Source organism: Gasterosteus aculeatus, chromosome 17, assembly GCF_964276395.1.
Source record: "Gasterosteus aculeatus chromosome 17, fGasAcu3.hap1.1, whole genome shotgun sequence".
Classification (NCBI taxonomy): domain Eukaryota; kingdom Metazoa; phylum Chordata; class Actinopteri; order Perciformes; family Gasterosteidae; genus Gasterosteus; species Gasterosteus aculeatus.
This window is the reverse complement of record NC_135705.1, coordinates 13,523,666-13,551,657: the sequence shown is the minus strand read 5'-3', so window position 1 is coordinate 13,551,657 and position 27,992 is coordinate 13,523,666. Positions and strand designations below refer to the sequence as shown.

The 27,992-nt window shown below is 41.6% G+C and overlaps 1 protein-coding gene across 5 annotated transcripts; it reads left to right on the top strand.

The window, feature by feature from the left end:
- The first annotated feature begins 319 nt into the window (after positions 1–319).
- srpk1b (SRSF protein kinase 1b) lies at positions 320–27,982 on the top strand. 5 transcript variants are annotated; one of them, XM_078092412.1, is made up of 18 exons: positions 320–395; positions 526–631; positions 1,333–1,387; positions 20,650–20,777; positions 20,991–21,099; positions 21,763–21,850; positions 21,950–22,037; positions 23,372–23,478; positions 23,687–23,852; positions 24,322–24,347; positions 24,457–24,709; positions 24,807–24,989; positions 25,080–25,184; positions 25,492–25,586; positions 25,756–25,863; positions 26,086–26,155; positions 26,298–26,390; positions 26,704–27,982. In XM_078092412.1, exons 2-18 carry the CDS (start codon positions 619–621, stop codon positions 26,886–26,888), a joined length of 1,872 nt encoding a protein of 623 aa, XP_077948538.1. In that variant the 5' UTR covers positions 320–395; positions 526–618; the 3' UTR covers positions 26,889–27,982. The 5 variants fall into 5 exon arrangements, with proteins under 5 accessions (XP_077948538.1, XP_077948537.1, XP_040060000.1 ...); XM_078092411.1 differs by having other exon boundaries at positions 24,807–25,184; XM_040204066.2 differs by lacking the exon at positions 320–395 and having other exon boundaries at positions 523–631.
- The last annotated feature ends 10 nt before the right edge of the window (positions 27,983–27,992 follow it).

Below are 27,992 nucleotides of genomic sequence, written 5' to 3'. Positions count from 1 at the left end.
GTCGTCCATTGTCGTACTGTCTGCTGTAATGCACCAACTGCCAAGTTAAATTCCCTGTATGTCTAACATATTATGGCAATAAATGTTTCCTGATTCCTCATTAAGTTACATTTTTACATTTACATTTGCCATAAAATATTAGTCCTTTAACTTCTATTGCAAATGATATATCAAGGGTTAATTTGACAGCCTTGACTGTAAATAACCATCAATCTCCAAAAGCTGGATTATTAACATTACTTTTTATTGATTGATTGAATTCTGTCCATCACTAACATAAAAAACTCAACTAATGTGGAAGTTGCAATAGTATTAGCAGGTATTGTGGCACTGTGTCATAATATAGTGTTAAGAAGATCATTCCAGTAAAGAACTGTGGTTGCACTGGATTTAAGGTGAAGCAGCAAATTGTTGGAACTATTACAATTATTTTATCTTGCTGTATTTTCATCTTTATTTTATCATGTTGAATTGTAAAGCAGTTGTGTTATTAGAATCATTATTGTTTCAACTTCACCCCTACAGCTTAATTCGGTTGGGTCGATCCTTTTCGCGCACTTTACAGTTGCGACATTTCCTACAGTCCCTGAACGCAACTTATCTCCTGACTGGTTAGCCATGGAAAGAAAAGGTAACGTTGCTGTAACCTAATTGCTCCTAAATGTCTTTTACATATAGTACTTGAAACACATAACACACGTTTCTTCAAGACAATGTTCTGCCAAAGTATCGTCGTAACGGCTTCAAATACTGCACAAACAGCGTAACAGTTAGATGAAAAGTAAAAGTGGCCCATGCGTTCCCGCTGGTTGTGTACGTGTGTTATCGGTATGCTAGCTCTAGCTATCAGACTACGCTAGCATCTTATCGTTGACAATTATGCGCCACAACTTACATCCCTGTTAAAATAAAGGAATGCGCCAGAAAAGCGTCCATATTAACACATGTACCAGGACCCGGTAGCACATTGGACAGAGCCAGTTTTGCATCTACGTTGAAAGGCTCCACGTTAGTGTTTCATTTATTCTTGCATGGGGCAACACACCGCCGAGGCCGGATCACTTCACGTTAGCTTTTTGACTCCAGCTAAGTGACCCGCTAGCTATCACGGCGGCTAACGTAACCCATAAGTAACAATACGTGTTTCGGACACCTCCAGCCGGGCAACACACCGGGTGCTCTTTCTCTAAAATCACAAAATGTACCGTTACCCACCCACGGAGCCTTGAGAATCCGTGCTTCGTTTAGGAAAGTCGTGCGTTTTTGATACGTTAAGTATTTCCGTACTAACGCAACTCACGCCAACTGGTTTTTTTGCCTCCTACTCATTAGTACTCGCCATGCAAGCAAGGAAGAAGAGGACAAGGCAAAGGAAACCTGGAAAAAAGTAAGTTGGGAACACTTGCTTGTTGTTGTCATATCACAGTTTCCACTGCTCTGCTGCCTTTTCTCACATGGCTCTCAATAACTAATTGCACTAACTCCTCTGGTGAGGAAACCCCTTCACCTGCCCATGCTTAGTTTCATTTTCCATAAAACCCTATCCCAGGATCAAACCTTGTACACAAACCGCCATGCTGGGATCCCTCTAATCGGGTTTCCCCATCTCTTGGCCAAGGAGTGCCGTCCTTTTCCACCTTTCTTTCTTTATTTTGCTTTATGATTGCTACGTTTCTTTAATACCTCGGTCTCTTCGCATTGCAAGTGTATACCTCAAAGCTGGAGGGCTAATCCTTCCAGCTGGGTTTGTACAGTGTACAAAGCATGGTTTATGTCAATAACCATCAAGCAAGTGGTGAGCATAGGCCAAGCATAAATCCTCTCTCTCTCTCTCTCTCTCTCCCCCCCCCCCTCTCCCATGCACTGATTACACTCCTTCCCTCCCTCCGTCTCCTGTTGCCTTGTTGTGGCTGCTTTGCTGAGAGGACAGCAGCCACTGTTCAGTCAAAGAGTCTAGATGCGTTCCCACAACCGGAGCAGGCTTTTAAACTGCCACTCGGAAAGTTCATTTTCGTATATGCTTGCTTAGAATAGCTTTAGCCAAGTGTGAGATGTGGCTCTTGGATAGGATCTTCTCCCTTAATATAGCTGTGGTGAAGTTAGCCAGCGGTCCCACCTTCAAGTGAGTAGTCTATTCAGTCTCATGTTGGTGTTTTAATGTATGAAATCAAACTGGGCCATGCAGATGTCAGTTCAAACAGGCTGACTTATTGATTGGCCGATCCCTTTTCATCAAGGAGAAGATGCTGACTGTTGTTGCTCTACGAGGTAGCCTACTTGACTACCTGCTAATTTATCTTGCTTGGTGTGTGAGCGAGCCAGTGAGAAGAGGACTGATGTCCTAGTGGATATGCGCTAGTCTTTTGAAAGCGCTATCACCCAACTATTTGTCACTTTATTTATGCATTTTAACTTATTTCTGTGCGTCATTTCAGACATTGAACCACATCATTTCCTCTAATGTTCTGTCCATCAGATGTCATTTTTGAATTTGATGTGCACTCAGGACCGAAAATGCAATTATTTGCCAGTGCAGTTGCTCTCAATTGTATTTTCCTTTTAGCTCCCCTTAGCCGCAGTTCATTACATAACCCATCAAATCTTTTATCATCTGCAGCCCACTAAAGCTCGGTGTTGTATGCTGTATTTCTCTCTCTGGCCATCGTGCTCACCCTGCAGGTGCTGAAGCGAAGGTTCTTCAGCACATTCACTTACAGTGCGTGTGCGTTGCACCCTCCATGCAGCTACCTGCCACTGCTGTTTCAATGTGCTGCTCGGGCACTTTTCATTGATTTTATCTGGAGTTAGGAGAGGAGGTGGACGTTAACTTCGTGGCCACATCCCATCACTCAGAGCTCCTCTGTGCCCTTGTTATTTTGCCTCTTGAGACCCGATAGGGAAGGATGTTTGGAAACGGTTCAGCCAGGAGAAACCGGGAGACACTGACATATACTGTCATGTCAGTGGCAGTGGCTCTGGACTGTCTTCATTGGCCATGGCTGCCGTGGAGCGGATTTTCTTATAGGCCATTTGTCTTCATGAAAAATAGTTTGAAGAGTAAAACTTGAACAAGATGTACTGTGGCATTGTTGTTGGACTGAGCAAGGCTGTGTAGAGATTTTTGAAAAGGTCTGTCTTTCTCAATGTTTTCATGTTTGCATATTGTGTTACTCAGTTTGAAGCCATTTTTTGACATGCACTTTTTAGACAATGGTGATTATTACTTTTTTTAGTGACTTGATGTCTCAATTGTAATTGTAATGCCAGGTAATATTTGGTGATTCGTCAGAGAAAATAGTTTGTCACTTATTGAACGCAAAGAATGGCTCCACTATGTCTGCTCCACTAATATCATGTCAAAATCTTCAGAAATACTAATGCTATTGTTTTAATGCATATGAATATTATCGGCTAGCGGTGCAAAGAAACCTCTTCGTTCAGATCGTTTCAGAAATGGTTTTACAAAAACAGGGATCAAATACAACTCTTCGATCCCTGATCACTTTTTTTTGTACTGACCTGATACTAATTACCAATCATTGCAGAGCCACTGTTGTTTCACTATCACGTCTGGTCTACAAGGCTCCTGACCATTTTTTACTTTTGTTTTGACAACACTGCAAAAAAGTCAACCGCTCTGAATTCAGTAAATATTATCATTTTATAAAATTCTGTTTTCATCACCTACTTCCTCAAAAAAAAAATTCAAAATGATAATGAAATAAAAGTATTAGTATTCTTAAGGATTAAACAAAGCTGCTCATTTTTAACTATGCATTATAAGTTGCTGAGGAGTATTTAAAAAAATAATTTGATCTATTTTGTTGAAGTTTCTCACCAACACTATATTTGGCCAAATACAATTCGTTGAATCCTAATATCATATTTACCTTCTCGCAATACAAATTTTCCCTGAAAGGAGCCTGAATGCATCATAATGTAACTCAAGTGCATATCGTTCTGCTTATTTTAAATACGGATTAGTTGTCTACAATGTGACATTCTCAGAGATCGACTAGATCAGCATAGATGCCAATAATTTCAGTCCGAACCGCTCACAGATAAATTATGATGTTATGGGTTCCCTGGCGATTCTTTTCCTACATGTATGTTTGGATAGTCTTGATTATGATAACACGAGGAGCAGCCGGCTGCATACCGTGTGTACAACAAACAGGAATGGGGTTGTTTTGGTCACAGGGAGGAAGGATGGGGGCTGATGTCGTCCCTCACCTGCAATGCAGTGCCAGGCCGCATCAGCTAATCATGTCCCAGCTGCCAGTGAAGAGGGCGGGGCCTACTGCTGACGACAGCCAAGGAGAGTTCTCTATCAGACAGACACAGAGAGAGTGAGAGTGTTGGAGGAGAAGTGAGCGAGTCAGCCAACGTGGTCCAGGACTCGTCTGTGTTCAGACTGCAGCAGAGCCCCCACATTTCTCCTCTTCTGTATCTTCTTCCTCTCCTCTCTGCACCACTCTTTCTACCCTCTTTCTCTTCTTCTCTTGCTGTTTTCCACTCCTCCTTGTATAATCTCTGCTTTGACTGTTAGCACTGCTTGCTCTCTCCTCTGCCCTACTCTTCACCTCCCATCCTCTCCTTTACCTTTTTGGTCCCCTTTTTGTTTTGGTTTCTAATCGGCGGAAAGAGTGAGAGGTTTTATCCTTTTGAACTCTCTCCTGTCTGGCTCCCTCCTACACTCCCTATGGGCAATCGTGCATCTGCCAGGTAAGAGCAGGATGTGTGAGCTTGGGCAGGCGTCACCGTGGAAGGCAGTAGGAGGTTGTGTTGAGGCGTCTCCAGATGTTCAGAGTGTTGCAGAAGTCCTTGAAGTGTCCTGCTTTCTGTTCACGTTGTCTGACCATCGGAGGGCATCAAATCGTCGGTCCAACTGTCCATGGGCCATAGTGTAGGCCATGCTGTGAGAATGATTGGACATTATGATCATTTAGTTTGAATTTGAAACTTTTATGTTATGCGTACGATTTCTCCCATTTGTGTTATCCCAGGGGTCTCAAACTCATTTCAGGTGGCTTAGACCAAACGCGGGCCAGACCATTACGGTCGAGGAGAGGAGAGGGGGGCGGGGGGGTGGCGGCCCTGGTGCTGCCGGATGTTTGAGTTTGAGACCCCGGGTTTAGCCCATGGATTTCCCTTCTTTTTTTTGCCCTCTACTTACTTAAAATAGTATTCACTCCGGTGTAGGCCTGTTTTCCGATAATCAATATATGATTTATTAGGGTCCTCGCTACGACTATTCGAAGAGGAACCTATTGTATTTCAAGGAATTATTATTATTACTATTTTATTCTCTAAATTTTGCCATTTTGGGAAGTTGTTAAATTTGTCATGCATATCAGGATTGGTGAAAAATATTATATTATATTGCTATTTTTGGGGTCTCGCATTTAGGTACGTAGAAATGTCTCCATAGCGCCCCCTAGAAAGTTGAAAAAGTACCCCCCCCGATGCCCGATAGATTTGTAATTTGGCGCACATGTGCTCTTGGACATGCTCTAGACCTTAATAATGTTAAAGATGAGGTTTGCAAAGCGAAATTCCTTGCGCCGTCCGACACGACAACTGACTCTCGGACTCTTTGTCCGACGGCCGCAGAAGTTCATGGCTGCTTTTCTAGCCGTCCGGCCGGTGCCCCAGGGTGCGGGATAGCGAGGACCCGTCCCGTCGGGATTAAACCCGATTCTTTTCAAATTTGCGCAGTGTGCTCTTGAGACATTAGGCTCTAAAAATTGCATTTTGCCGGAAGAAATTCCAAACCATGTGTGTAGGGAGCATTTTCAAAAAAACACCATTCGCCATTGGAGTTGTTTTAACTCGACCATACTTTATCCAATCTGCTCCATATTTCTCATATAGCATGAACTTCTCACCCTGTAGACATCCATATGATCATTTTTAACCTTAGTCATAGCGCCACCTGGAGAAAACAGGAAGCTGATTGTTTTTTTTATTTTACACCCTGCTCCAGACAGGTTATGCTCCTCAAAGGTTAATCCGATCCCTCTCAAAATGTCTTAGCAGAAAGTTAAGACCTTAATAATCCTTCACTGTGATTATTATAAGAATTTGATAATCGGTGGCGAGATGGTGCATCGGCAAAGTTGATCCTTCGCCAAGAATAACTAAACTGTTGTAACTCTACTGGACATCATCGAATTCATTCCAATTTACACATGTTTGAGACTCTGGGCCTGAAGCGATGTAAAGTTGAATCAAGCCATAGCGCCACCTACTGGTAACAGGAAGTCACATTTTCTAGTATCCATTAAAAAACGAAGGTGGTATTTCGGGAGGCTTTAATTTCTAAAATGGTTCATCAGAATGTCCTGGTTATCCAGAGTGACACCTTGGGAATGTGTACTCTCTGCCTGAAGTGGAAATACTGTGTAACTATTGTTTTCTTTCCTTTTAAATTGAAATTGACCAGATGTAATCTTGTGATTTGATATTTTAGCTCATGTATGGCATTTTGAGAGGCTTTAATTTTGGAATAGTACATCAGAATGTCCTGCTCATCCCTGGGTGACACCTTGGGGATTTGTACTGTCCGTCTGAAGTGAAATTATTGTGTAACTATTGATAGTTTCCTTTTTCCATCTAATCCGAAATTTACCAGATGTAGTCTTGTGATGGAGAATTTGAATGAAATTGCCTCATGTATGGTACTTTGAGAGGCTTTTCATTTTGGAATGGTACATCCAAAATAAATGTCAATATTGCTGACGATCATCCTCATTTGATTGTGGCAGCCCAAATTGTGATTGATTTAAATGAATTGGGCCTCCCTACTCTCAAGCTCGTCTGAGTATTTTAGACACAGGATATCAGGAATGGGAGTGCGGGATTGTCTTTCACGTTGGGAGTGCCTGCGTTGAGACTGAGCAGTGTTCTAATATAGGTTGGCACAATGTGTTTATGTATAAATGTTGTAATTGTTGGAATGCATTAACGATGCATTCCAAGTATTGTTCTTCGAATCTTTATTGTTGGAATGCATTAACGATGCATTCCAAGTATTGTTCTTCGAATCTTTATTTGTTGGAATGCATTGAGATGCATTCCAAGTATTGTTCTTCGAATCTTTATTCTTCATCTTCTATTTCTTCCGCGGCACCTTTCAACTCCTTCACACTTTCAGCTATTAAAACCGTTCGAATATTAAAATGTTCAGCTCCTTTCTGGCTTGAGGGCTATGACTTTTCAGCTTTCTACCTCTTATGCTTGAATTTATATAAATCAATAATCATTAATATTTTAACATGGTTTTCAAATGGAGTTTGCTTTCAAATCCTCCTAAACTTCTTCAACTTTCAGATTTTTCAGCTTCGCAAATCTTTCAGCTACAGACACCATTTAAACTTTCAAATGTTGACACAGGTCTAAACTATTTTATGAAAAAAAACTGCTTGTGGATATCTATTGTACTTTTTTCATAATCACTGATTATGTTTCACTAGTTTTTCGCTCCGTTTCTGACTTTTACATGAGTGTGTATTGCGTCTGCTACAGTGGAGAGCTCGACGGCTAGAGTGTGGGGCATCGCAGGAATCTGGTTAAAAAAATATGGAACTTCTGTCCTTGCAGCCAAAGTATACACTCTAGAGGCTTCATTTCTTCAGATTAATGAGGGTATGGTTGTGCTGATTGGATTAATGTGTTCATGGAATCCCAGAGTTTTTTAGTTTTGGCGCAAGGAGTGTTTGAGTGACACAACCTCTGCCAAAAGCCCCATAGGCTCCAATACAAATCTGCCGACATATTTCTCACAAAAATCCAAAAGGTACACGTTCTGTCAACGGCCATAGGAGCCGTATTCATTACCGGACAGACATAAAAACACATCCACGCGTTCGGTAGAGTCTTGGGTCTCATACAAACGCCGTATTTTTTAGATAGCTGTTATAGTTTTGCGCTGGTTCTCATTTGTTTGAGGTGTGGATTCTGTGTAACTCGCTGTCCTGTGTCTGCACTTTTGCAGCCGCACAGGTGCGCCGTTGTCGTGGTTACGAGCACTCACACGCTGCAGGATCTGTCTGTGGCTCACAGCTGCTCCTTGTGACCTGATTAGTGGAGTCACATGACGCAGCTATGCTTTCTGTCAACAGACCAATATGATAAAGACACTCGCCCCCCCTCCCCCCTCCCCCCTGACCTCTACTTACTGTTAATCACTGTCAGTCAGTCAGTCAGTCTAATTCTCCTCCCCTCTCCCTCTCTTCCTCACCACCATTCCCTTCCTCACCCTCTCACCCTCCCTCCCTCTATCTACACCCCCCCACCCCACCCAATCCAATAGGTGCGCCGTTGCCGTGGTTACTCGTAAACACGCTGCAGTATCTCTGTGTGTGACTCACAGCTGCTCCAATGACGTGATTAGTGGAGTCACATGACGCAGCTATGCTTTCTGTCAACAGACCAATATGATAAAGACACTAGCCCCCCCTCCCCCCTCCCCCCTGACCTCTACTTACTGTTAATCACTCTCAGTCAGTCAGTCAGTCTAATTCTCCTCCCCTCTCCCTCTCTTCCTCACCACCATTCCCTTCCTCACCCTCTCACCCTCCCTCCCTCTATCTACACCCCCCCACCCCACCCAATGCAATACGTGCGCCGTTGCCGTGGTTACTCGTAAACACGCTGCAGTATCTCTGTGTGTGACTCACAGCTGCTCCAATGACCTGATTAGTGGAGTCACATGACGCAGCTATGCTTTCTGTCAACAGACCAATATGATAAAGACACTCGCCCCCCCTCCCCCCTCCACCCTGACCTCTTCTCACTGTTAATCACTCAGTCAGTCAGTATGTCTGTCTATTTCTCCTCCTCTCTCTCTCCCTCTATCTCTTCCTCACCACCCCTCCCTTCCTCACCCTCTCACCCTCCCTCCCTCTATCTACACCCCCCCAACCCACCCAATCCAATAATTTCAAAATAAAAGCCACATGGAGGGAATTTTTACTGTAATGTTTGTGATGAGGCCTATTAATTAAAAACTTCTTAGTTTGAATAACAAACATTCTGTCTCCCACTACGAATATTACTCGTACTTCTAGTACTACAACTGATACTTCTACTACCATACTACTAGTATTTCTACTGCTATTAATACTACAACTACTACTAATGTTATTACAAATACGACTATGGCTAATAGTATTACAGCTGTTTCTACTGCTATTGATACTAAACCTACTATTACTGCTAGTACTACTAATACCACAATTATAACTAATACTACTACTAATATTACTACAAACAATTTTAAACAAATTTAAGCTCCTGCAACTTCTGTTTTTAGAAAATCTATTGAAATTCAGCTTCCCCACTTCCTGTATTTTCAGCAGTTCTTTAAAATAATTTCAGCTATTCTTATGCCTCTATCAACAGCAATTTTTCAATATTCATTTCTGTATTTTTTTGCAATATTTCAAATTTATTTCAGCTGTTTACATTTCTGCTTTTTCAGCAAATCTATTGAAATTCCTTTCAGCTTCTCCCATTTCTGTATTTTGAGCAATTTCAAATTCATTTCAGCTTTTCTAATATCTATAATTTCAGCAAATGTATTCAAATTCCCTTCAACTTTCTGTATTTTCAGCTATTTTAAAAAGTTCATTTCAGCTTTCAGCTTTTTGCATTCCAACGCATTTTCAGCAGGAAATGCATTTTCTAGTTGTTGGAATGCATTAACGATGCATTCCAAGTATTGTTCTTCGAATCTTTATTAGTTGGAATGCATTGAGATGCATTCCAAGTATTGTTCTTCGAATCTTTATTCTTCAGCTTCTTCTATTTCTTCCGCGGCACCTTTCAACTCCTTCACACTTTCAGCTATTAAAACCGTTCAAATATTAAAATGTTCAGCTCCTTTCTGGCTTGAGGGCTATGACTTTTCAGCTTTCTACCTCTTATGCTTGAATTTATATAAATCAATAATCATTAATATTTTAACATGGTTTTCAAATGGAGTTTGCTTTCAAATCCTCCTAAACTTCTTCAACTTTCAGATTTTTCAGCTTCGCAAATCTTTCAGCTACAGACACCATTTAAACTTTCAAATGTTGACACAGGTCTAAACTATTTTATGAAAAAAACTGCTTGTGGATATCTATTGTACTTTTTTCATAATCACTGATTATGTTTCACTAGTTCTTCGCTCCGTTTCTGACTTTTACATGAGTGTGTATTGCGTCTGCTACAGTGGAGAGCTCGAGGCTAGAGTGTGGGGCATCGCAGGAATCTGGTTAAAAAAATATGGAACTTCTGTCCTTGCAGCCAAAGTATACACTCTAGAGGCTTCATTTCTTCAGATTAATGAGGGTATGGTTGTGCTGATTGGATTAATGTGTTCATGGAATCCCAGAGTTTTTTAGTTTTGGCGCAAGGAGTGTTTGAGTGACACAACCTCTGCCAAAAGCCCCATAGGCTCCAATACAAATCTGCCGACATATTTCTCACAAAAATCCACAAGGTACACGTTCTGTCAACGGCCATAGGAGCCGTATTTATTACCGGACAGACATAAAAGCACATCCACGCGTTCGGTAGAGTCTTGGGTCTCATACAAACGCCGTATTTTTTAGATAGCTGTTATAGTTTTGCGCTGGTTCTCATTTGTTTGAGGTGTGGATTCTGTGTAACTCGCTGTCCTGTGTCTGCACTTTTGCAGCCGCACAGGTGCGTCGTTGTCGTGGTTACGAGCACTCACACGCTGCAGGATCTGTCTGTGGCTCACAGCTGCTCCTTGTGACCTGATTAGTGGAGTCACATGACGCAGCTATGCTTTCTGTCAACAGACCAATATGATAAAGACACTAGCCCCCCTCCCCCCTCCACCCTGACCTCTACTTACTGTTAATCACTGTCAGTCAGTCAGTCAGTCTAATTCTCCTCCCCTCTCCCTCTCTTCCTCACCACCATTCCCTTCCTCACCCTCTCACCCTCCCTCCCTCTATCTACACCCCCCCACCCCACCCAATCCAATAGGTGCGCCGTTGCCGTGGTTACTCGTAAACACGCTGCAGTATCTCTGTGTGTGACTCACAGCTGCTCCAATGAAGTGATTAGTGGAGTCACATGACGCAGCTATGCTTTCTGTCAACAGACCAATATGATAAAGACACTAGCCCCCCCTCCCCCCTCCCCCCTGACCTCTACTTACTGTTAATCACTCTCAGTCAGTCAGTCAGTCTAATTCTCCTCCCCTCTCCCTCTCTTCCTCACCACCATTCCCTTCCTCACCCTCTCACCCTCCCTCCCTCTATCTACACCCCCCCACCCCACCCAATCCAATAGGTGCGCCGTTGCCGTGGTTACTCGTAAACACGCTGCAGTATCTCTGTCTGTGGCTCACAGCTGCTCCTTGTGACCTGATTAGTGGAGTCACATGACGCAGCTATGCTTTCTGTCAACAGACCAATATGATAAAGACACTCGCCCCCCCTCCCCCCTCCACCCTGACCTCTTCTCAATGTTAATCACTCAGTCAGTCAGTATGTCTGTCTATTTCTCCTCTCTCTCTCTCCCTCTATCTCTTCCTCACCACCCCTCCCTTCCTCACCCTCTCACCCTCCCTCCCTCTATCTACACCCCCCCACCCCACCCAATCCAATAATTTCAAAATAAAAGCCCCATGGAGGGAATTTTTACTGTAATGTTAGTGATGAGGCCTATTAATTAAAAACTTCTTAGTTTGAATAACAAACATTCTGTCTCCCAACCCCCCCTCACCCAATTCCATCATTACAAACTAAAAGCCTCAATGATTATCTGTACCTTAACCATGAAGCGGTTTCGTTGAAATACGCATTGCTCTTTCAAATACTACTATAACCACTACAAATATTACTAGCACCTCAGTAGAACTACAACTGATACTTCTACTACCATACTACTAGTATTTCTACTGGTATTAATACAACTACTACTAATGTTATTAAAAATACTACTATGGCTAATAGTATCAGTATTCCAGCTGTTTCTACTGCTATTGATACTAAACCGACTTCTACTGCTAGTACTAATACCCAAATTACAACTAACATTACTACAAACAATTTTAAACCTCTTTTTATTCATCTCAGCTTTTGTTATTTCTGTACTTTTTAAAATTCATTTAAGCTCCTGCAACTTCTGTTTTGCAATATTTCACATTTATTTCAGCTGTTTTCATTTCTGCTTTTTCAGCAAATCTATTGAAATTCCTTTCAGCTTCTCCCATTTCTGTATTTTCAACTATTTCAAATTAATTTCAGCTTTTCTAATATCTTTTATTTCAGCAAATGTATTCAAATTCCCTTCAACTTTCTGTATTTTCAGCTATTTTTAAATATTCAGCAAATGTATTCAAATTCCCTTCAACTTTCTGTATTTTCAGCTATTTTTAAATATTCAGTGCAGCTTTCAGCTTTTTGCATTCCAACGCATTTTCAGCAGGAAATGCTTTTTCTAGTTGTTGGAATGCATTAACGATGCATTCCAAGTATTGTTCTTCGAATCTTTATTTCCGACTTATTATTATTCTATTTCTTCCGCGCGACCTTTCAACTCCTTCACATTTTCAGCTATTTAAACCGTTCAAATATTAAAATGTTCAGCTCCTTTCTGGCTTTAAGGCTATGACTTTTCAGCTTTCTACCACTTATGCTTGAATTTATATAAATCAATAATCATAAATATTTTAACATGGTTTTCCAATGGAAATTGTTTTCAAATCCTCCTTAAACTTCTTCAACTTTCAGACTTTTCAGCTTCCCCAATCTTTCAGCTACAGACACCATTTAAACTTTCAAATGTTGACACAAGTCTCAACTATTTTATGAAAAAAACTGCTTCTTGATATCTATTGTACTTTTTTCATAATCACTGATTATGTTTCACTAGTTCTTCGCTCCGTTTCTGACTTTTACATGAGTGTGTATTGCGTCTGCTAGAGTGGAGAGCTCGACGGCTAGAGTGTGGGGCATCGCAGGAATCTGGTTAAAAAAATATGGAACTTTTGTCCTTGCAGCCAAAGTATACACTCTAGAGGCTTCATTTCTTCAGATTAATGAGGGTATGGTTGTGCTGATTGGATTAATGTGTTCATGGAATCCCAGAGTTCTTTAGTTTTGGCGCAAGGTGTGTTTGAGTGACACAACCTCTGCCAAAAGCCCCATAGGCTCCAATACAAATCTGCCGACATATTTCTCACAAAAATCCACAAGGTACACGTTTTGTAAACGGCCATAGGAGCCGTATTTATTACCGGACAGACATAAAAACACATTCACGCGTTCGGTAGAGTCTTGGGTCTCATACAAACGCCGTATTTTTTAGATAGCTGTTATAGTTTTGCGCTGGTTCCCATTTGTTTGAGGTGTGGATTCTGTGTAACTTGCTGCCATGTCTCTGTCTTTTGCAGCAGCTCGTTAATGAGCACAGGTGCGTCGTTGTCGTGGTTACGAGCACTCACACGCTGCAGGATCTGTCTGTGGCTCACAGCTGCTCCTATGACCTGATTAGTGGAGTCACATGACGCAGCTATGCTTTCTGTCAACAGACCAATATGATAAAGACACTCGCCCCCCTCCCCCCTCCCCCCTGACCTCTGCTCACTGTTAATCACTCAGTCAGTCAGTATGTCTGTCTATTTCTCCTCTCTCTCTCTCTCCCTCTATCTCTTCCTCACCACCCCTCCCTTCCTCACCCTCTCACCCTCCCTCCCTCTATCTACTCCCCCCCACCCCACCCAATCCAATAATTTCAAAATAAAAGCCCCATGGAGGGAATTTTTACTGTAATGTCTGTGATGAGGCCTATTAATTAAAAACTTTTAAGTGTGAATAACAAACATTCTGTCTCCCACTACGAATATTACTCGTACTTCTAGTACTACAACTGATACTTCTACTACCATACTACTAGTATTTCTACTGCTATTAATACTAAAACTACTACTAATGTTATTACAAATACTACTATGGCTAATAGTATTCCAGCTGTTTCTACTGCTATTGATACTAAACCTACTATTACTGCTTATACTGCTAGTACTACTAATACCACGATTATAACTAATACTACTACTAATATTACTACAAACAATTTTAAACAAATTTAAGCTCCTGCAACTTCTGTTTTTAGAAAATCTATTGAAATTCAGCTTCCCCACTTCCTGTATTTTCATCAGTTCTTTAAAATAATTTCAGCTATTCTTATGCCTCTATCAACAGCAATTTTTTAATATTCATTTCTGTATTTTTTTGCAATATTTCAAATTTATTTCAGCTGTTTTCATTTCTGCTTTTTCAGCAAATCTATTGATTCCTTTCAGCTTCTCCCATTTCTGTATTTTCAGCAATTTCAAATTCATTTCAGCTTTTCAGCAAATGTATTCAAATTCCCTTCAACTTTCTGTATTTTCAGCTATTTTCAAATATTCAGTGCAGCTTTCAGCTTTTTGCATTCCAACGCATTTTCAGCAGGAAATGCCTTTTCTAGTTTCTTCATCTTCAACTTCTATTTCTTCCGCGCCACCTTTCAACTCCTTCACACTTTCAGCTATTAAAATCCTTCAAATATTAAAATGTTCAGCTTCTTTCTGGCTTGAGGGCTATGACTTTTCAGCTTTCTACCTCTTATGCTTGAATTTATATAAATCAATAATCGTTAATATTTTAACATGGTTTTCAAATGGAGTTTGCTTTTCAAATCCTCTTCAACTTCTTCAACTTTCAGATTTTTCAGCTTCGCAAATCTTTCAGCTACAGACACCATTTCAACTCTCAAATGTTCACACAAGTCTCAACTATTTTATGAAAAAAACTGCTTCTTGATATCTATTGTACTTTTTTCATAATCACTGATTATGTTTCACTAGTTCTTCGCTCCGTTTCTGACTTTTACATGAGTGTGTATTGCGTCTGCTAGAGTGGAGAGCTCGAGGCTAGAGGCTGAAGCAGCGCAGAAATCTGGTTAAAAAAGTATGGAACTTCTGTCCTTGCAGCCAAAGTATACACTCTAGAGGCTTCATTTCTTCAGATTAATGAGGGTATGGTTGTGCTGATTGGATTAATGTGTTCATGGAATCCCAGAGTTTTTTAGTTTTGGCGCAAGGAGTGTTTGAGTGACACAACCTCTGCCAAAAGCCCCATAGGCTCCAATACAAATCTGCCGACATATTTCTCACAAAAATCCACAAGGTACACGTTTTGTAAACGGCCATAGGAGCCGTATTTATTACCGGACAGACATAAAAACACATCCACGCGTTCGGTAGAGTCTTGGGTCTCATACAAACGCCGTATTTTTTAGATAGCTGTTATAGTTTTGCGCTGGTTCTCATTTGTGTGAGGTGTGGATTCTGTGTAACTCGCTGCCATGTCTCTGCATTTTGCAGCCGTTAATGATCACAGGTGCGCCGTTGTCGTGGTTACGAGCACTCACACGCTGCAGGATCTGTCTGTGGCTCACAGCTGCTCCTTGTGACCTGATTAGTGGAGTCACATGACGCAGCTATGCTTTCTGTCAACAGACCAATATAATAAAGACACTGGCCCCCCCTCCCCCCTCCACCCTGACCTCTACTTACTGTTAATCACTCTCAGTCAGTCAGTCAGTCTAATTCTCCTCCCCTCTCCCTCTCTTCCTCACCACCATTCCCTTCCTCACCCTCTCACCCTCCCTCCCTCTATCTACACCCCCCCACCCCACCCAATCCAATAGGTGCGCCGTTGCCGTGGTTACTCGTAAACACGCTGCAGTATCTCTGTGTGTGACTCACAGCTGCTCCAATGACGTGATTAGTGGAGTCACATGACGCAGCTATGCTTTCTGTCAACAGACCAATATGATAAAGACACTCGCCCCCCCTCCCCCCTCCCCCCTGACCTCTACTTACTGTTAATCACTCTCAGTCAGTCTAATTCTCCTCCCCTCTCCCTCTCTTCCTCACCACCATTCCCTTCCTCACCCTCTCACCCTCCCTCCCTCTATCTACACCCCCCCACCCCACCCAATGCAATACGTGCGCCGTTGCCGTGGTTACTCGTAAACACGCTGCAGTATCTCTGTGTGTGACTCACAGCTGCTCCAATGACCTGATTAGTGGAGTCACATGACGCAGCTATGCTTTCTGTCAACAGACCAATATGATAAAGACACTCGCCCCCCCTCCCCCCTCCACCCTGACCTGTACTCACTGTTAATCACTCAGTCAGTCAGTATGTCTGTCTATTTCTCCTCCTCTCTCTCTCTCCCTCTATCTCTTCCTCACCACCCCTCCCTTCCTCACCCTCTCACCCTCCCTCCCTCTATCTACACCCCCCCAACCCACCCAATCCAATAATTTCAAAATAAAAGCCACATGGAGGGAATTTTTACTGTAATGTTTGTGATGAGGCCTATTAATTAAAAACTTCTTAGTTTGAATAACAAACATTCTGTCTCCCACTACGAATATTACTCGTACTTCTAGTACTACAACTGATACTTCTACTACCATACTACTAGTATTTCTACTGCTATTAATACTACAACTACTACTAATGTTATTACAAATACGACTATGGCTAATAGTATTACAGCTGTTTCTACTGCTATTGATACTAAACCTACTATTACTGCTAGTACTACTAATACCACAATTATAACTAATACTACTACTAATATTACTACAAACAATTTTAAACAAATTTAAGCTCCTGCAACTTCTGTTTTTAGAAAATCTATTGAAATTCAGCTTCCCCACTTCCTGTATTTTCAGCAGTTCTTTAAAATAATTTCAGCTATTCTTATGCCTCTATCAACAGCAATTTTTCACTATTCATTTCTGTATTTTTTTGCAATATTTCAAATTTATTTCAGCTGTTTTCATTTCTGCTTTTTCAGCAAATCTATTGAAATTCCTTTCAGCTTCTCCCATTTCTGTATTTTCAGCAATTTCAAATTCATTTCAGCTTTTCTAATATCTATAATTTCAGCAAATGTATTCAAATTCCCTTCAACTTTCTGTATTTTCAGCTATTTTAAAAAGTTCATTTCAGCTTTCAGCTTTTTGCATTCCAACGCATTTTCAGCAGGAAATGCATTTTCTAGTTTCTTCATCTTCAACTTCTTCTATTTCTTCCGCGCCACCTTTCAACTCCTTCACACTTTCAGCTATTAAAACCGTTCAAATATTAAAATGTTCAGCTCCTTTCTGGCTTGAGGGCTATGACTTTTCAGCTTTCTACCTCTTATGCTTGAATTTATATAAATCAATAATCATTAATATTTTAACATGGTTTTCAAATGGAGTTTGCTTTCAAATCCTCCTAAACTTCTTCAACTTTCAGATTTTTCAGCTTTGCAAATCTTTCAGCTACAGACACCCTTTCAACTCTCAAATGTTCACACAAGTCTCAACTATTTTATGAAAAAAACTGCTTCTTGATATCTATTGTACTTTTTTCATAATCACTGATTATGTTTCACTAGTTCTTCGCTCCGTTTCTGACTTTTACATGAGTGTGTATTGCGTCTGCTAGAGTGGAGAGCTCGAGGCTAGAGTGTGGGGCATCGCAGGAATCTGGTTAAAAAAATATGGAACTTCTGTCCTTGCAGCCAAAGTATACACTCTAGAGGCTTCATTTCTTCAGATTAATGAGGGTATGGTTGTGCTGATTGGATTAATGTGTTCATGGAATCCCAGAGTTTTTTAGTTTTGGCGCAAGGAGTGTTTGAGTGACACAACCTCTGCCAAAAGCCCCATAGGCTCCAATACAAATCTGCCGACATATTTCTCACAAAAATCCACAAGGTACACGTTTTGTAAACGGCCATATGAGCTGTATTTATTACCGGACAGACATAAAAAGCACATCCACGCGTTCGGTAGAGTCTTGGGTCTCATACAAACGCCGTATTTTTTAGATAGCTGTTATAGTTTTGCGCTGGTTCTCATTTGTTTGAGGTGTGGATTCTGTGTAACTCGCTGCCATGTCTCTGCATTTTGCAGCCGTTAATGATCACAGGTGCGCCGTTGTCGTGGTTACTCGTAAACACGCTGCAGTATCTCTGTGTGTGACTCACAGCTGCTCCTATGACCTGATTAGTGGAGTCACATGACGCAGCTATGCTTTCTGTCAACAGACCAATATGATAAAGACACTCGCCCCCCTCCCCCCTCCACCCTGACCTCTTCTCACTGTTAATCACTCAGTCAGTCAGTCTGTCTAATTCTCCTCCCCTCTCCCTCTCTATCTCTTCCTCACCACCATTCCCTTCCTCACCCTCTCACCCTCCCTCCCTCTATCTACACCCCCCCACCCAATCCATTAGGTGCGCCGTTGTCGTGGTTACTCGCTCACACGCTGCAGGATCTCTGTCTGTGGCTCAAAGCTGCTCCTATGACCTGATTAGTGGAGTCACATGACGCAGCTATGCTTTCTGTCAACAGACCAATATGATAAAGACACTCGCCCCCCCTCCCCCCTCCACCCTGACCTCTTCTCACTGTTAATCACTCAGTCAGTCAGTATGTCTGTCTATTTCTCCTCCTCTCTCTCTCCCTCTATCTCTTCCTCACCACCCCTCCCTTCCTCACCCTCTCACCCTCCCTCCCTCTATCTACACCCCCCCACCCCACCCAATCCAATAATTTCAAAATAAAAGCCCCATGGAGGGAATTTTTACTGTAATGTTTGTGATGAGGCCTATTAATTAAAAACTTCTTAGTTTGAATAACAAACATTCTGTCTCCCAACCCCCCCTCACCCAATTCCATCATTACAAACTAAAAGCCTCAATGATTATCTGTACCTTAACCATGAAGCGGTTTCGTTGAAATACGCATTGCTCTTTCAAATACTATAACCACTACGAATATTACTAGTACTTCTAGTAGAACTACAACTGATACTTCTACTACCATACTACTAGTATTTCTACTGCTATTAATACAACTACTACTAATGTTATTAAAAATACTACTATGGCTAATAGTATCAGTATTCCAGCTGTTTCTACTGCTATTGATACTAAACCGACTTCTACTGCTAGTACTAATACCCAAATTACAACTAACATTACTACAAACAATTTTAAACCTCTTTTTATTCATCTCAGCTTTTGTTATTTCTGTACTTTTTAAAATTCATTTAAGCTCCTGCAACTTCTGTTTTGCAATATTTCACATTTATTTCAGCTGTTTTCATTTCTGCCTTTTCAGCAAATCTATTGAAATTCCTTTCAGCTTCTCCCATTTCTGTATTTTCAACTATTTCAAATTAATTTCAGCTTTTCTAATATCTTTTATTTCAGCAAATGTATTCAAATTCCCTTCAACTTTCTGTATTTTCAGCTATTTTCAAATATTCAGCAAATGTACTCAAATTCCCTTCAACTTTCTGTATTTTCAGCTATTTTTAAATATTCAGCAAATGTATTCAAATTCCCTTCAACTTTCTGTATTTTCAGCTATTTTTAAATATTCAGTGCAGCTTTCAGCTTTTTGCATTCCAACGCATTTTCAGCAGGAAATGCCTTTTCTAGTTTCTTTCTCTTCACTTTACACCTTATTAGGGGTGGGGGAAATATTTTTCAATTTCTCTCGAATCTCTAGAACGATTCGGTCTCGATTCAGAAAAGTTAATAATCGGAATAAAAAAAAAAAAAGCCTGTCTCGCGTGAGCAAAAGCCCGTCTTGCGTGAGATATTTGCTCGCTCGCGGAGCGTGAACTTCCTCGCTCGCGAGGTTCGTCTCTGCTCGCGCTCGAAGGTGTTTTCTACGCGCTCGCTGTTTTTCTTTTTGACAGTAAGGGGGCGGAGCCAGTCACCATGGTCTCTACACATGATTGGTTACAAACCCCGTCTTTGGATTGGCTGGAGTGATTCATTCACACAACTATAGAAGCCCATTTCCGCACTAATGTAAGGGGATAAAAAGTCGAAATTATAAACGTTATAAACTTTACCAAACTATGAAGGAGCCTGCGCATATCTTACCTCATTATTTCAATTTTCCAAAAAGTTGATCCGTATTGAAAGTTGGCCAGATATTCACAGATTTGGACTTTTTTCCGGTATTTTACAAATACGGACCGGTCTGAGACTAAGAGCAGCTTTCTCTTCATTTAAAAGAAAAATGAATCTGTTTATTTTTTACATAGGCTTTCATATTGTGTTGAATTGCAAGCTGCATTGGTTCTTGCATTGTTGATAGAAAATCATATTTGTGACAAAGATTTTTTTTTTTGTCTTATAAAAAATTAGAGAAGGTAATTCATCTGTTGATTTTCTTTAATTATCAAAAAAAGTAGGAAGTGATTAGCAACCTCTGAGTAGCAAACTCAGATTTGAGAAAATTTAGAAAAATCGAGATGCATCGATAATCGTTTTATCAGTTTAGAATCGATAATTGGTTTAGAATCGAATCGTTGACCTCTGAATCGGAATTGAATTGAATCGTGAGGTGCCAAGAGATTCCCACCCCTACAGCTTATATATTCAAGTACACATCTTTTATGTTTTTTTGAAAAAGGGGTATTATGTCCATGTCATGATTTCTGTTATTCTTGGTCGTCTTTAACCCCTTTTTCCACTGTCTCCTTCCCTTTGCTCTTTGATTTCTTCTCTCCATTAATGCCCTTCTCGCCTGTTCTCCCTACCCAGACAAGAGGCCCATGGTCGTGGGGGCGGCTGTCAGACCAGCAAGGCAGACTCTCCGCTCCCAGAGGAGGATGAGGAGATCCTGGGCTCTGATGACGATGAGCAGGAGGACCCCAACGACTACTGCAGGGGTACGAGTTGTGTGTGTGTGTGTGTGTGTGTGTGTGTGTGTGTGTGTGTGTGTGTGTGTGTGTGTGTGTGTGTGTGTATATATATCTATCAAGGATAATAATACATAGTACCGGTACAATGACAGAAATGGTATCTTTTTAATTGTCATATTTTATCAATTTTAAATGTGTTCAAATACGACTTAACATGTTTTTTTTGTGCATCTGGGTCAGGTGGATATCACCATGTGAAGATTGGAGATCTCTTCTTTGGGAGATACCATGTGATCCGAAAGCTGGGCTGGGGGCACTTTTCCACTGTGTGGCTGGCCTGGGACATCCAGTAAGTATTTCTGCTAAACTTTACTTGCAAAGGACCTGAGTGAATTTCACCAAACTGCAAGGGTAAAATTGTGTATGGAGCTCTTAACATCACTGTTTACATGCATAAGTATGTGATGTATTTCACAGTAGGGCTGTCCATACATATTGAATGTCAACGTTCAATCTAAAGAGCCTGAATCAACAATCTCATAGATAAAACTGTCTCTGTGGTACAAAATGTGGTTATGAAACAATGTATCAATACATTCTGGCTATATTATATTACAGGTCATTTAGCTGACGCTTTTATCCAAAGCGACTTACATTACATTTTTTAGGTGTCTTGCTCAGGGACACTTTCACATGGGACATGGGGCAGCCGGGACTCGAACCACCAACCTTGTGGTTCCCAGCGCACCCTCTCTACCCCCTGCGCCATGACGACCCTATATCTGGGAACTGAATGTCTAATTGTAGTTAGAATGGCTAGTTTTCTTCCATTAAACTATGACGTATATGCGCAAAAGCAAGTAGCATTACAAACTGTCTGTGGCACGGTTCTTCGACTAGACCAGACCAGCGCTGCATCTACATGCACACATTACACAGAGCATTGTAATTTCTTATTCTGTCCTCTTAAAAAGTTGATTTGGTTGAGTTATATCCATTTTTTTCTTTTTAGGGAGAAGCGCTTTGTGGCCATGAAGGTTGTAAAAAGTGCTGAGCATTACACCGAGACCGCTCTGGATGAGATTAAGCTGCTTAAATCTGTAAGCCACACTGTCCGCGTGACATAAACATTCACACACTGGCTCATAGTCCTCAGATTCTGTCGTCTGCTACTTTCACAACCCTCGTGTGTTTTCCAGGTGAGAAACACAGATTCTAGTGACCCCAACAGAGAGAAAGTGGTGCAGCTTCTGGACGACTTCAAAATTTCCGGAATTAATGGCACTCGTATCCTTTTGTTGTTTTAGAAAAGAATGTGTTCCTAAAATACAGAAATCCTATTTTCAATTTCACACATCCAATTGTAACGATGCATTCAATATCATTGTAAACTTTTGATGTCACATTTTGGTCAAGGTACAGGTTTAATCAAGCAACTTCTTCTTGATGAGCTGAAGTGTGTCCTTAATTTAAATGGTGCATAGTGATCTATGGCTTTGTCAGCCAACAGGTAACGTTGTAGATGGTGCCGTCGTTCTTTAAAGTTAGGGAACAATGCAACATCAGCTACTTAAATTCTTGGAGTCCGTCCATTATCTCTTCTCTTGCTGTGTCAATGGGATGAATTGGACATACTAATTACTCATTCCTGACCAACCATCCAAGGATAAAAATGCATGACCTCAGACCAGGCTTTCATTCAGCTCCTGCCTGGTATTGTGCTTAAAGTCCACATTTGTCTGCATTTCTTTTAAAAGCGAAGAATTTCTCATCCAGAGTTCTGACTGAATTACAATTTTGAGTGCCAGTAATTTGGCTGTCTACAGCGTCCAGCAATTTCCTGATGTACTCCCGCTCTTCCCAGCTATTAGTGGTTCAGAGATGTTCATGCCTTGGCATGTATTTGAGTGTCACAGTGCATGTATCAACACTTGCTCCATTCCTGTCCATCACACAATGTGCAGTCCACAGCTGTGCACTCAGGCGGCCAGCCCAGACAGCCTCTGGTGAACCTTTTTGAAAGGTTATGGAATTTCAATTTCAAGTGTGTCCCTGGGAAAGTTATTGTCAGTCATGTGAGCGCAGAAAGACCCCATGTACTGATGGGTAAATATGTGAAACTGACTTGGGGCTGGGCGGTATGGCAAAAAATACATGGCCTGGTATTTTGTAAGATTCTGGCCAGCAAGTTAGATTGTTAGCGTGTCAGCTGTTGTGGCTGCTAGTGTTGCCACCACAGGCAACACCAGTGGCGCGAACAACTTTACATTAAATTGTTTTGTGATCAAACTTACGGCTTATTTTTCAAAACCCTCCAAACAGCACACAGTTCCTTCACAGTCTCGTTGTTCCTCCTGAATCGCTCTTTTGTGTTTTCATGTAGCAACGTAGTTTCTTCTTGGTGTGATAGCGGGCGAGCTGTAGGGCTGTCAACGAATATTCTATATTCGAATATACGATATAACTATTTGAATGTGAAAATGGTTATAACCATTAAACTGGTTGAACCAGTATACCACCCAGCCCTAAACGGAGTGTATGAGGATGAGTGTCATAGTCTTAGCTCTACTGTAGATTGAGAGAATAGTATTGTACGAGTCCTTGACCGTGTATTTCTTCAGATGTGTGCATGGTATTTGAGGTGCTGGGTTACCACCTGCTGAAGTGGATCATCAAGTCGAATTATCAAGGCCTGCCTCTGCCCTGCGTTAAAACCATCATACGGCAGGTAATGCACAGCTACACCAAAACTGACTGTAAATGTCACTTTGGTTTGAGTGTAGTCTCAATTAGAACGTTAATTACATTATTTCAAAACAGTAAAAAATAATAATCTGTCTCAGCTGATTTTTTAAAGGTAAACACATTTGAAATATTCAGCTTATTCCCGTGTAAGATCCTAGGAATTGTGATGGTGGGACTTGTGTGCTCTGCAGGTTCTGCAGGGGTTAGACTACCTCCACACCAAGTGCAAGATCATCCACACCGACATCAAACCAGAAAACATTCTGCTGACCGTCAACGAGTCCTACATCAAGAAAATGGCCGCTGAAGCTACTCAGTGGCAGAAGACTGGCGCCGCGCCTCCGTCGGGTTCTGCAGGTTACAACTTTTGTTTTCCTCAGCACTTCAGTAAGCGAATTCTGTGGTTTAATTGGCACGTTGCCAATGGAGGAAGGTTCAGCAGGTCCAATGCTTTCGATTGTTTGACTGACTGACTGCACTTACGCAGTGGTTCACACAATATGCGTGAACCATTATCTTCAAGGACTGCCATCATTACAACTGAATTATACTTGTGTGAAAGAGACGTAAGCTTTGTGAAACTTTAAGGCATGTGGAAGTTTGTAATTACAGCGGGATGCTTCGCTGTGTGTCAGTATGAGTCAGCACTGGTTCGGTTATGTAAATTACCAACTCGCCCAGAGGAGTGTGTGACTCCTGCTGTGGCGGTCTATTACTACAGCTCTGTGTGAATCAACCGACCATCCGGACCAAATACTAATTGTAGAGTAAAATGCCCCATATGTCGCTCAGTAAAGTAATCACATAAAATGTTTTTCTCCGACAGTAAGCACAGCCCCAGCACCAAAACCGGTAAGTAGGGTTCTGTTTTTTAACAGATCGAGGGACTTGAATAAAAGTTGAGCCCAACTACAAGCTGACGTATTTTCTTTATTTTCTCCACATTATTCTCTTTTCCAAGACGACCAAAATGTCAAAGAACAAAAAGAAGAAGATGAAAAAGAAGCAGAAGAAGCAGGCAGAGATGCTGGAGAAGAGGATCCAGGAGATGGAAGTAGAAGCTAACGAGGGAGGAGAGGAGGAGGAGGAAGAGGAGGAGAAGGAGGAGATAACAACAACAACAATAACAACAGAGGCCACCGAAGATTCGACTTTGGCAGCCACCCTCTCAATGTCCGCCACGCTGCAGGACATTGCTGACTATACTATTACAGGTCATTGAGATGAAGGACAGCAGATACCTGCTCCAAATCATAGACCAAATGGTTTTATTGTACTGTCATTCTACAAACTCTTGTTCTTTTACTGCAGACTCAACTCCCGATGAGCAGATACCAGAGGTAAATGAGCGGAGTGAGATGGTGCCCGAGAAGGGGATGGTCAAATGCAATGGTCACGCTTCCCCACCGGAGGGCGGGACCAGTCCAGAGGCACAAGGGACCAAGCAGTCAACAGAGGAGCTGGAGGACCAACAGAATGCAAACCAGCCAGAAAGTAACACAGAGACCCAGAGCACATTAAGCAACAAAGAGCGTCAGACCTGTAACGGTTCACACAAGGACACCCCTGCCTCTCTCGTCCCAGAGTCTGTCACTGTAGAGCTGAAGGCGGGACACGAGGAGGACAAGAATAGGAAGGAGATAGACACTCAAGTTGAGACTGAAAAAGGGGAGGAAGACTGCAAAGATGGTTAGTTCCACCACATGTAGGATGATACAGTGTGTATACCGAATGATGATACCGTACTGCAGTGTTCTCCTACCATTATAACAAAACGCTTTCTTTTGTGCAGAATATATGGCATCACGTTTTTATAATAATTACTGCACATGCAACATTTGCTTTAATATCTAATTAATCAAACTGACAGTAAAAAATAAATCTTCAGAATCTTCGACATGGTAGTCTCCCGTGTTTCTATATTTGTCTGCTCTTTATTGCCTGCTTCTGCACCTCACCCTCCAGTGTTCCTGTGTCCCTCTACTCTCTTCCACAGCAGCCTCAGGCAATATGTTGGTAAACCCCCTGGAGCCTCTTAACGCTGACAAGCTTCAGGTGAAGATCGCTGACCTCGGTAACGCCTGCTGGGTGGTGAGTGCAGATTTGCGTTAGCAATGAAGAAGTCTTGATGCACCTTTAAAAGATATATATATATATATATATATGTCCCTGAAGATGGTCTGAACTTTAATATTTTTTTGTGAAACCTGCTCAATTATGACTCGCTGCCCAGAATTGAGAATTTCTCTTCTACCCACAGAACAAACATTTCACAGATGACATCCAGACGCGGCAGTATCGTTCTCTTGAGGTGCTGACAGGAACCGGCTACAGCACACCAGCAGATATCTGGAGCACAGCCTGCATGGTAAAACAGACAGACTCCTGCAGAACTACTGAGGATTTGAACCTAAATATCATTGACCCTGAGCAAAGGCTTTAAGCCTGACGCTTGTTACCGAGCAAGTTCATTTGTCATTCAAAACACACTGTGTTTTCTCAATGACTACATTGATTGTATTTGACTAAACGCATACATGTGCCAGTTATTAATTGTATGTATGATTAATATTCATTTGTTTTATCACAGGCCTTCGAGCTCGCCACCGGAGATTATCTGTTTGAGCCCCATTCTGGAGAAGACTACTCCAGAGATGAAGGTCAGTGTCCTGACGTTTATTTTTAACGAGTTACCCTAATAGACTCTGACATGAGTGTGAATGCCGGGTCAACATGGGAAGTTGTGGACTTCAGACATTCTGTTCATCAGCTGTGTTTGCTTGTCTCAATGTCTCCTTGTAGATCACATAGCGCTCATCATCGAGCTGCTAGGAAAAGTTCCTCGGAAGCTGATCTCGGCAGGCAAATACTCAAAGGAGTTTTTCACCAAGAAAGGTAAACACAACCTTCCTGCCACCAGCTGTCTGCCTAAATCCAGTTCCTCCTCAAAATATGCTCCGTTATTTTGTGCAAAGGTTTTCTCTGAAGGAGCACCTGATGGCTAAAGGGAACAGCCATCTGCTCAGTCTGAGGGCGAGTTTTGCAAATTACGTTTAGTGCGCCCATTTCCAGTTCAGTGTTGTGGATTTATCCCAGCCGAAAAAACACTCTTGCACTGTATTTATGTACAACATCAATCATGCTTCCTTATTAGGCAATACTATAACATTCAGCACAGTAATTATTAAACTGTAACCTCATCTCTTAGGCGAACTGCGTCACATCACCAAGCTGAAGCCGTGGGGTTTATTAGACGTGCTGATGGAAAAGTACGAGTGGTCCAAAGACGAGGCGCACACCTTCAGCACCTTCCTGCTGCCCATGCTGGACTTGGTGCCTGAGAGGAGGGCCACTGCGGCCCAGTGCCTCTCCCATCCATGGCTCACGTCCTAGATGCCAGCCGTGCACGCCTCCACCCTCATCTTGTGAAGAGATAAATTAAGTTTGGAGATCCTGGGCTTGAAAACATGCAAGTAAACAAACACGTTTATGTGTGAGGCCCTGGGGCTGCATTCTCATGTCATGGCTCTCGGAGGCTTCCCACACATACACCCATGAACATAGTGTAAAGAGATTGCTGCTAAGTCTTGGCCCCCTTTTGGATTACGCTGGTGATAGAATAAACGTATGGTCTTCCTCCTGTAGTTATGGCTCTTTTTTTTCTGGCTGTGTAGGACTTATTGACTTCGCCCTCTTTTTTTATATTTTCCATTTTCCAGCTCTTTTTTTCCAGCACATTGGTGCCGTGGTATCAAAACTACATACTGGTCATCACTTAGGTCATTATTAAGACAAATCTGTCTTTTTAGCTTACCAGTCGGCTTGTGTGTGCTAAATATTAAGTGTGTAACGCTAACAGCACTGTTAAGTTAGCATCAACCTTCAAAGCTTTTGTACCTTTTGTATAAGAACTACATGATCAGAAAGCATACATTTCCACTCAGGACATCATAAATCACACATTATTTTTAAGGAAAACCCAACTGTGTAATCTCCTTTTCTATTATTACTACTAGTTTCATGGAGACTGTACATGCATTTTTAAAAAGCACTTAAATATAATGTGAAAAAGATTCTGATGTTGTCTACGTGGATCACACATTTGCTTCATATTATCGTTCCTACATTATCAGTCCAATCAAACAAAATGCGGGGCCACGCCCAGTGTGCAGTGCACCAAAGACTTTTTGTCACCATACTGCTCTAAATATTGACGGCATAATGTTTGATCTGTTTTTTTTACCCTTTGTGGCAATCCCTTGAGGAATGTTCAGGTGATATCCAGTCTGTATTACGTGTTTCCACTGCACATGGAGGTGTTTGGTTTGAAAATAGATTGCACTAAAAACAGATGCTGTGATAATGCTTTGACTCTTCTCAAAACTATTTTGCTTTTCTACGAAGTCTTCTCCTTCTGTCCATGTTTCCACTCTTCGTTTGATAGTTTCATTTTCTGCTGTTAATAAAAATAATTTTTCGGAATTTAACTAACTGATA